The sequence below is a fragment of the Ananas comosus genome, linkage group 7 (genome assembly GCF_001540865.1).
Source record: "Ananas comosus cultivar F153 linkage group 7, ASM154086v1, whole genome shotgun sequence".
Lineage (NCBI taxonomy): Eukaryota > Viridiplantae > Streptophyta > Magnoliopsida > Poales > Bromeliaceae > Ananas > Ananas comosus.
In genome coordinates this window covers 13,719,116-13,730,003 of record NC_033627.1, presented here as the reverse complement: position 1 = coordinate 13,730,003, position 10,888 = coordinate 13,719,116, and the positions used below count along the sequence as shown (strand labels likewise).

The 10,888-nt window shown below is 38.1% G+C and overlaps 1 protein-coding gene across 3 annotated transcripts; it reads left to right on the top strand.

Annotated features, from left to right (window-relative positions):
- Positions 2,309 to 10,131, top strand: LOC109712831 (phospholipase A I). 3 transcript variants are annotated; one of them, XR_002216976.1, is made up of 18 exons: positions 2,309 to 3,082; positions 3,761 to 3,908; positions 4,080 to 4,158; positions 4,259 to 4,412; positions 4,495 to 4,704; positions 4,780 to 5,025; positions 5,114 to 5,276; positions 5,432 to 5,692; positions 5,841 to 5,962; positions 6,045 to 6,206; positions 6,929 to 7,121; positions 7,261 to 7,397; positions 7,602 to 7,740; positions 7,830 to 8,036; positions 8,149 to 8,623; positions 9,087 to 9,145; positions 9,240 to 9,329; positions 9,409 to 9,550. XR_002216976.1 is itself a non-coding variant. In XM_020236598.1 (18 exons), exons 1-18 carry the CDS (start codon positions 2,546 to 2,548, stop codon positions 9,856 to 9,858), a joined length of 3,990 nt encoding a protein of 1,329 aa, XP_020092187.1. In that variant the 5' UTR covers positions 2,311 to 2,545; the 3' UTR covers positions 9,859 to 10,131. The 3 variants fall into 3 exon arrangements, 2 of the variants coding, with proteins under 2 accessions (XP_020092188.1, XP_020092187.1); XM_020236598.1 differs by having other exon boundaries at positions 2,311 to 3,082; positions 8,929 to 9,145; positions 9,409 to 10,131; XM_020236599.1 differs by lacking the exons at positions 9,240 to 9,329; positions 9,409 to 9,550 and having other exon boundaries at positions 8,936 to 9,137.

Below are 10,888 nucleotides of genomic sequence, written 5' to 3'. Positions count from 1 at the left end.
AGTAATGCAAACTGCAACTATACCACGCAGACTCAACAAAGCGCTGCAACAAAATTATGCGTAATCTATATCTACATCAATCTTTATCTATATATATCCTATATTCTATCATATTCATGCACATTCTATTCTTATAAGAAATATATTAGTTGTTTCTTCTCATCCCTCTTTTGGTAGTCCTTCTTATTTACTAATAAACTCTCACATAATAAATTTAACTACCTTAAGATCTTTCACATGCTCATTTTCTAATACTAATTGTCATACATTAAATAAGCTTCCTTGTTCTCTTATATTAATTTTCTGATTTGAATTATTCTAGTAAGTAAAATTTAAGAATTTGATGTGATTCAACCGTTCAATTTTATGGAATCCCTAATTGTTTGACTAAATTTACTCAAATATTTAAAAAAAGATCAAAACTTAATGAGAGTGCCAAGCCAAAAAAATAAAAAATCAAAAAAGGAAAAAATCAAACTTGAAAGGGCCATTTCAAAATGTCCGATGCTTTAGGAGTCTCCATATATTTACCGGGAAAAAAAAAGGGTAAAATGTATAGATAGTAACTGTACTAGCACATATTTTGACCTAGCACAAGAATTTGTCACACAATCACTAATTTCGTCGCAAATAAACGAAATATTTAAGAAAATGGACATTTTCCTACAAATTAATCTACTAAATCTAACCACTTTACACAAACACAAAAAAAAAGGGGGGAAAAGAGAAACTACACTACAAATTACCTTACACAGAGAAAAAAAAAGTGCAGAGATCAAATAAAATAAAAGAGAAAAGCGATTACCGACGACAAATCCAGCGAAATATGAATGGAATTAGAGAATAGAGAGGAGCGGAGTTGAGAGGGCAAGGAGAAAAGGGGAAAGAGGATCGATCGATCGATTTCGAGCGATTGAATTGATTATTTTAGGGTTTTTCGGTGGGCCATAATTGGGCTCGACCGAATTAGACGAAAATTGCGTTTGTTATTAACATTTTGTGGGCCGTAAATAATTTGATCCGGCCCATTTAGAACTCTTTTTTCTTGGTTATAAGTTATAGTCCCCTAAATTTATATATATATTTTTTAATTAACCATTTGTTTCGAATTTCATAAAATTTTTATTTTTTTTTGCTAGCAGTTTCAAAAATCCATTGAAACTAATTTATAGAGAAATATTTTCCCCTACATCTTGCGGCTTGTTTTTTTTTATTGAAAAATATACAAACATATAATAATATTAATAAATGGTCAAAATACAAAGACAAAATATAACAAAAAACTATATATATATAATAAAAGCCAATTTGCAGAAAAAATCTACTAATTTTGAGATTTTGCAAAAATAAACCATTATTTTGAATTTTGCAGATTTGAACCGAATTTTTAGAAAACTGATGAAAATATCCATATTTCTTTTTCTCTATTTTTTCTTCTCTTATTTTTTTTTTTTCCCTTTCCGAATCTCATTGTCTCCTTCATTATCTCCATGGTTCTCGGTGACGGTAACGAAGGCGGTGCTGCATATCTTTCTTCGCCTCCACCTTCATCGGCGCTGGCACTAGCATCAGTGTTGGCACCGACGTCGGCACCGGAGGAGGAGAACTCGCGGCTGCTTCCGTCTCCGTCTCCGTCGGTGCCTGCACTGACGCCGGCTCTAGAGGAGGAGAACTCGGAGTGCGCGTGCGTGAGGATGGAGTGGATGGAAGCGATGAGGTCATGGCTGAGGTCGAAACATCTCCAAGGAGTAGAAAAAGATGTAAAGGATAGAAAAAAAAGAAAAAGAAAAAAAAAGTAAAAAAAAAAAATTCTCCTTGAGAGGTCATTATATATAGTCACTGTTACAGAAAAAAATCAAGAATTATAGAAGAAAGAAAAAAAGATAAATATTATGTCGTTAAAATAAAGCTGCACTGTCTCATAAAAGCATTACACTGTTTAGAAAAATTTTACAGTCTTTAAAATAAAAATTAGATTTTTTGAAATGAAAGTTAGTATTTTAACAAAAATTACGTTGTTTCAAAGAAAGTACTCTTTTTCCTCTCTCGTTCATGCCGTGTGGAATAGGGCGAGCCTTGCTTAGGGGAGGCGGGCCGAACGAGAGGAAAAAAAAAAAAAGAGTATTTTTGTTTGTTTTTAAAAAATTCAGTCTAAACCTACAAAATTGAAAATAATGACTTATTTTTACAAAATTACAAAATTAGTGATTTTTTTGCGCAAGTTGGACTAAAATAAAAAATAAGAAAAATATTGATACAAGAAAACCACTTTAAAATGCTCCTACTATAGTTTAATGGGAGTGCTCCTCAAATACATTTTCACCCAAAAACCGAAGGGGGAAAAAAAAAAAGAAAAAAAAAAAACCACAAACGTTGGAGACATCGCGAAGGCAAAAAAGCCTGCTTTCTATGTCTCCGTCTCCCTCCGCCGCTCCTTCTCTCCGCCGGCCCCTCGCCACCATCTCCCTCCCCTATCCTCACCAAACCCTAACCCTAATTTTGCCCAAACCCTAAAGATCCCCTTCGTGCCCCATTCGACCCTCCCATGTCGTGGGGCTTGGGGTGGAAACGCCCCTCCGAGATCTTCCACCTCACCCTCGACTACGGCGACTCCGATCCCAATGCCGACCCCTCTCCCACCCCGTCGACCTCCCCGCCCCCGCCGCCGCCTCCTCCGCCGCCCCCGCCGCCGCCGCCCCCGCCCCCCGCCGCAGGAGATCTCGGTTTCCGGATCGAGCTCGACTGGTCGGCCGGGGACGACGAGGATCAGGTCGCGCTCCGGCTCCAGTCGCAGCTCATGGTCGCGCTGCCCCCGCCGCGCGACGCCGTGGTGCTGGATCTGCGCGAAGGTCGGGAAGGGTGCGTGGAGATCGATATGAAGGTCGAGAAGCGGCGGGAACCGCTGCGGTCGGTGCGGATGGCAAAGGCGGCGGGGTCGGGGCAGCAGAGCGATGGCGTTGCGGTGCTCACGCGGCTGATCCGATCAAATTTGGCACCATCGGGATCGCCCGAGGGGGCTCCAGCGTTGGACGATCGCTGGAAGAGCGTTACTGTCGTAAGCTTGTGCGGCTGCGGCTTGTCGGTGAGTCTCCCATTTTGGTTTTGCTATTAAAAATTGATCTTTTAATTTGTTATGTTTGATTGCTTGTATAAAAAAATAAAGATTTTGCGTTTGCTTAGATTGTTAAATCATTAATGGTGTTCAAATTGCAGGTTGACATTTCAAAATTTCAATCCCCTCTATTTACAATGTTTGAATCACTCAGTGTATCAATTCCATAGTGGATAACGTTATGGATTGTTCCTTTATAAGCACTGATCTAGGGATGTCTCTTATTAGGAGATTAAAAAATTTAATAGATTTAAGGACAGGGCAAGAAAGACTAGAGCTTTGAGAGGATAGGGCAATACCTCTCATTGAATTGCTTTTTGGATGGATGAGCAACTGAATAAATGAGAATTAAGGTAATAATATTTAACTAGGAGATTAAAAATTTTGATAGAGTTATTTTGATAGAGCACTATCATTTTAGAGAGGGCATCATAAATATTTTTACAAGTACGGGTAAAGATGAAAATTTCTCAGCTATTTTTTTGTTTGGAAGCTGTGCAACAGTTCGTCTTTGTACTGATCAATGCTGTTATTCTTCTCAGTGCTTGTATGATTGATAGATCCATTGAATTTGGTACTTTCGTAGTATGGAAAGCCATATGGTTTTGGGCATTACCAACCTTACCAAAAAATGGTTGTACGGTGCAGGCACTCCCGGTCGAGTTAACACGCCTACCACTTCTTGAGAGACTATATCTTGATAATAATAAGCTATCTGTCTTACCTCCAGAACTCGGTGAATTAAAGAATCTGAAGGTTCTTAGAGTTGATAGCAACATGCTAGTTTCTGTCCCTGGTATGGTTGAATCTTTATCATATCTAATTTGTTCTTATTTATTTTCTTCCAGACATGTGCAAATTATTGAACAGTATCAAACTTCTGGTTATGTAGAAGTGTAGAGCAGATTTATATATGTGAAACTGGAGATTGATTCTTTTCTATTTCTGTTTTGATTTATGTGAGCAGTTGAGCTGAGGCAATGTGTTAAGTTGGTTGAGTTGTCCTTAGAACACAACAAACTTGTCCGCCCTCTCCTGGATCTCAGGTCATTCAATCAGAAATCGATTTCTTTTTTAATAATCATTTTGTTGTTTCTTTTTCATGTTTAATGGTGTTCATAGGCTTACTTCCTCAGTTTTACGCAGGGCTATGACTGAGCTTCGTGTCCTAAGATTGTTTGGAAATCCTCTCGAGTTTCTTCCTGAACTTTTACCATTGCACAATTTACGACATTTGTCTCTTGCTAATATCAGAATAGAGGCAACTGAAAGCCTAAAATCTGTAAATGTGCAAATAGAGGTAATAAACTGACCATAAGTTATAAAATCTTGAAATTAACCATTTCAGATCCTTTGTTCATAAGCTGTTTTGGTGATTTCAGACAGATAATAGCTCCTATTTCGTTGCATCTAGGCACAAACTTAGTGCCTTCTTTTCTCTTATTTTCCGGTTTTCCTCATGCCATCATCCTCTTCTGGCTTCTGCTCTGGCAAAAATCATGCAAGATCATAACAATCGGATAGCTATTAGCAAAGAAGAAAATGCAGTTCGGCAGCTTATAAGTATGATAAGCAGTGACAATCGCCATGTGGTATATATTTTGCTCATTTTCATCAATTTATTTCATTATATATATGTATTTTCTATGGTTACTCTAATTTTACAGGTTGAACAAGCATGCTGTGCTCTTTCCTCGCTAGCGTCAGATGTTTCTTTAGCAATGCAGTTGATTAAATCTGACATTATGCAACCCATTGAGTCAGTTTTGAGATCAGTTGATCAGGAAGAGCTGATTTCTGTATTGCAAGTTGTGGTCACATTGGCTTTCGCCTCTGATCATGTTGCACAAAAGATGCTGACGAAGGATCTCCTTAAGTCGCTTAAAGTACTCTGTGCGCACAAAAACACAGAGGCAAGATGAACCTGGAACTAAATTGTGGTTATTCCTTTTGAAATTATCAGTAATGTGTTGTAATTCTTTTTTCCTTTTCATCTTTTAGGTGCAGCGCCTGTCTTTATTTGCAGTGGGAAATTTAGCTTTCTGTTTGGAGAATCGTCGTACTTTAACTCAGTCTGAAAGCTTACGTGAACTTCTACTCCGTTTGACTGTTACATCTGAGCCACGTGTGAATAAGGCTGCTGCACGTGCTTTGGCAATTCTTGGTAGGTTCTGTATGTGTGCATGTTTGCATGCATGCATGAATATTTGTGCATGTTTGCACGCATGCATGAATATTTGTGCATGTATGCATCTTTGCATGTTTGTAATCAGTACTTTTCTTGTAGTAGTTACAAGCATATTCCTTGAATTTCTCCAGGAGAAAATGAGAATCTGCGTCGAGCTATAAGAGGAAGGCCAGTTGGGAAGCAAGGATTGCGCATACTTGCAATGGATGGTGGTGGTATGAAGGGTCTTGCGACAGTCCAAATGATTAAACAAATCGAGGAAGGAACTGGAAAGCGTATTCATGAAATGTTTGATTTGATCTGTGGTACATCAACGGGTGGCATGCTTGCGATAGCTCTTGGAGTCAAGCAGATGACTTTGGAGCAGTGTGAAGAAATATATAAGAAACTAGGTACGAGTCATGATCTTTGTTAAAATTTAGCGCTTTACCAAGATGCTCTTCTAGCAAAATCTCTGATTAGGCCAAATGTGTGCCCTTGGTATCCTATATCTATTTTACAATTGCTCCACATTTTTAACTTGAAGTTTGATTTCCTCAGGCAAACTTGTATTTGCTGAACCTATCCCTAAAGATAATGAAGCTGCTTCCTGGAGAGAGAAGCTTGACCTACTATATAAAAGTTCATCACAAAGCTTTAGAGTAGTTGTACATGGTTCAAAGGTATGTAAGAACTGTGCATATACGTGTACTTTATTTTTGGTGCCACTTTGTAAAGTAAAATTGATCCAGAATATTCTTGCAGCACAGTGCCGATCAATTTGAGAGATTACTGAAAGAAATGTGCGCTGATGAAGATGGTGACCTCTTAATAGAGTCTGCTGTGAAAGGCATTCCGAAGGTTTTCGCAGTATCTACTCTAGTCAGTGTTATGCCGGCACAACCTTTTATATTTCGGAATTATCAGGTTTGTCTACCCACCATGTTTTTTGCTGGTAGACTTGATTTCGCTTACAAAATGCAACTCTCGTGCTTATCTTATTTTTTATTGCATCATGAATTGCTTGATTATGTCTCTTATTTCCACCTATTCTATTTCATAGAACTTGTGAACTTCAGAAAATGTAACATTAAGAATATATAAACCATTAAGCAAACCAAGAAGTTTCAAGATTAGTTACTTTGAATACCAACTGAATTTCACTGCAAACCTCCATTCTCACGAGATACAGATAGCTGATCTCTTTGTTTCATATAGTTCTGGATTATTATCCTTTGGATAAATGTGTGCATTGTTCCGTTCTACCTTGATATTGCTTCTTTGTCTGTGAACTCTTCACTTTAGTCCCTGTACTTTCTCACATATTTTAGTTCCATTCCTGGCCCTTAAAAGAATCTGATTTTTCCCGGTAAAATGAGCATTAATTTTTTTATGTGGAAAAATGGCTATCTTATTTCAGTAACAGGGGTAAAATAATTATTTGATAGGAAATAGTCACTTATTAGATCTTGTTTAGTAGTCGGGGAGGGAATAACAATATTTGGGAAAGTTCAGGGGTTATAGTGTTGGAATTTCAGAGACTTGAGTTGGAATATTGTGATAGCACAGGGACTCTTTGTATGTTTTATCCTTCTCTTTTTTATTGAATCCTGTATCAATTGATTAACAGCTTCTGTATATTTTACCAGTATCCAGCTGGCACCATGGAAGCGCCTTCAGGAATGGTCGAAAGCCCTGCAATAACTGCAGTTGGGACAGCTACTTCTGGGTCGCCGGTTGGTATCCGGCGTGGTGCTTATATTGGGAGCTGCAAGCATCGGATATGGGAAGCTATAAGGGCATCATCTGCTGCTCCATATTATCTTGATGATTTCTCAGATGGTAATTATTCCTTACAATTCAATGAAGATACTTATCATGCCTTATCAATTTTCTTAGTCTTGTGCTTTGATCTTCATGTAGAAACTTTAAAATAATAGTTAGTTCTTTTTTTCATGCTGTTGTCATTTATTTCACTTAGATGTAAACCGCTGGCAAGATGGAGCTATTGTGGCAAATAATCCAACCATTTTTGCAATTAGAGAAGCACAACTCTTATGGCCTGATACGAGAATTGATTGCCTAGTTTCGGTCGGATGTGGGTCAGTTCCTACTAAAGTGAGTTTGATGCCTATGCCCCTGATGCATCTTGTGTTTTTTGTTTTTTGTTTTTTTTTCATTACATAGATTTCTAAATTTAAATTATGTAGAGCCGACAATCTTGAGCTGTTCTTTATCAACTTACAAGCAGTGAATATTTCCTTTATCTTTGGACCATTGCTTAATTTACTGATATTATATAGATGTAATGCTTATATTTAGGCTAGAAAAGGTGGATGGCGCTATCTGGATACAGGACAGGTTTTAATAGAGAGTGCATGTTCGGTGGAGCGAGTGGAGGAAGCTATGGAAACTTTCATACCACTGCTTCCTGAAATGCAGTATTTCCGGTTCAATCCAGGTGATTATTTTAGTTAAATCATTTTGCTGCTTCTGTGGAAGTTCCAAAAGTGAGATAGTTGCTGCTTACTTTATTATCTTTATCAACAGTTGATGAGCGGTGTGGTATGGAGCTTGATGAGACTGATCCTTCTAATTGGCTCAAGTTAGAAGCTGCAACCGAGGAGTACATCCAGAAAAATTTTCAGGCTTTTAAGAATTTATGTGAACAGCTAGTTCCGAGATGCCAGAATGACGAAAAGCTGATGGAAAAGATGAAGTCCCAACAGTTTTCACAATTTAAACCTTCAGATTCAGGTTTTTATACAGGACTCCAGAATTAACATCAACTGATCTGACTTCGTTTTCAGTTACTAGGAACTAACTGTTCTTCTTGCTCTTTTTTTTTTTTTTTTTTTTTTTTTTTCAGGTCTTAATGATAATGGCCCATCATTAGGATGGAGGCGAATGGTACTCCTTGTAGAGGCTTCTTATAATCCTGATTCTGGAAAGTCTATAAATCATGCCCGCTCTCTAGAAACATTTTGTGCCGGTAATAACATCAGACTGGCTCTTACAAATAGGTCCCCAGGATTTTCCAAGCAAGGAACTGCGTTCCCTACACCATTTGCATCACCTTTGTTCACTGGGAGTTTTCCATCGAGCCCACTTCTATATAGTCCTGAGTGTGGTCCTCAAAGAGTCGGTCGAATCGATTTGGTCCCGCCACTTAGTTTGGATGGCCACCCGACCGTGAAGTCGTCAGCCTCACCACCAACATCGCCTTTGATGTCTAGGCAGCCCACTATACATGTTCGGTCATTGCATGAGAAGTTACAAACTTTGCCTCAAGTTGGGATTATTCATTTGGCTCTTCAGAATGATTCTACAGGCTCAATATTAAGGTCTGATATTTCTTTTTCTCTACATATTTATGTGTATATATATATAGATATATATGTTCCCTTGCAAAAATAAATATGAATTTTCATCTATGTCCTTATAAAAAATTCATCATTTGTATACCATTGTAAAGTTGTAGTTAAATGCCCCTCCTTGCGTAACCTTTTCTGATAGAAAACCTATATCCCTCACGTATACAGGGGTTATATGAAAATTTAGGTTTTACAGTGGGATAGATTTAAATAGATGATTCTGCAGGGATACATCTGTAGGAATCCCTTGTGTTTACTAGTAATTTTCTCGTCAGTTGGCAGAATGATGTATTTGTCGTTGCTGAGCCGGGAGAGCCCGCGGATAGGTTTCTTCAGAGTGTTAAAATGAGCTTATCATCTATGATGAGAGGGTGGAAAAGGAAAGAAGCTTATTCCTTATCGAAACTCTCAAACATTGCTGATTTGGTTGCAGAATGGCCATCCTTTCAGGTTGGAGGCATCCTCCACCGCTATATTGGACGACAGACTCAAGTACTATGCGCTCTTTTGCAATTTGCACCCTCTAATTGCTTTTCTTTTGGTATGCTGCTAAGTGACAATGTTATACCCGGTAATTTTGGCGCAGGTAATGGAAGATAACCAAGAAATTGGTGCCTTTATGTTTCGTAGAACAGTTCCTGCTGTTCACTTGACTGCTGAAGATGTTCGGTGGATGGTGAGTTGTAATATGAACTTGTGATTATAATGCTTATTGTCAGTAGCGTAAACTTATCCCTCATTCGAACTATTCCCAGGTTGGAGCATGGAGGGACCGAATCATAATCTGCAGCGGGAAATGCGGGTTCGCCCCAAGTCTCGTGAAGGCCTTCCTCGATTCAGGTGCCAAAGCCGTGGTTTCATCTTCTATCGAACCGCCCGATTTGCAGTGTGGGCTGTCCCACCCGACGGGCGACTACAACGGCATCGAGAACGGAAAATTCGTCATTGGAGATGATGAGGGTGAGGAGGAAGAGGAGCCCGAACCTGCCAGCCCTGCGAGTGATTGGGAAGACAGTGATGCTGACAAGAGCTGCGAGCATCACGTATCAAATTGGAACGATGATGAAGAAGATTTGTCGCAGTTCATTTGTCTTCTGTATGATACATTGTTTCGCGAGGGGGCGAGGGTCGATGTCGCGCTGCAGCAGGCGGTGCGTTCTCATCCGAAGTTGAAGTATACTTGCCATTTACCGAATTTAATATAGATTGGAGGAAAATAATGTTACATATAAATAAATATAGTATATAAATATAGTGAAAATATAATAAGGTGGTAAAATTGGGATTAGTTCCATTCAATTTTTTTGCTATAGAGGATGTTTGTTGTTTATTTTGCGAGAGAAAGAGAAAAAGAAAGAGAAGGGTACAACCCATATATGTATTGCTTACTACAGGGACAAAATGTAGTATGAATTATATATTGATTTAATGAATAAACATAAGGTGAGGGCAATTTCGTATCCTTATTCAATGTAAAAGTGGATCATTGTGGACTTAAATCTCAAAATTTTATGTATTATTTTATAGTATAGAAAACATATAGAAAACATATGAAAAAAAGTTAAATGCATGGGTCCTAACTTTTCTTGAAAGAACCACTATATTATGATTCACCAATTTTTTTCTGTTTGTTTTTTGGAGACAAAATAGCCAATCTAAAAAAATGATATATATATATATATATATATATATATATATATATATATATATNTGGTACTTTTAAAAGCATGAGAGCTCAATTCTCTCTCTCTCTCTCTCTCTCTCTCTCTCTCTCTCTATATATATATATATATATAACAAAGCTAAAAAAAAATCTCCAGCTCCTCACCAGATCCCACTTGGAGAGCAGGTAATGATATTGACCTATTTTACTCCACACACAATTAACCAAAAGACATAGGCCCCATTCTCAACCAAACACATCACAATGCTGTAAAGCATTCAACTAAAAGGTTATGAACCAGGAACCACAAATAGAATACATGTACAATAGATACCATCTCCACTAATTCCCACATAAAAGTCCATAAACACCACCTAAAAAAGAACACTAACAACAATACAATACAATACAAGATCTCAATGAAAGTGTACCCAATACTGCTACATTAATGAAGACACAGAGCAGGAAGGAAGATGAGCCCATCATCACCCAATCTCATCTACTTTAGCTTAAGAGAGTCATTTAAATGAAGAGCAGTGTTACACGCATTCCTAGAATGCATATTAGAATAT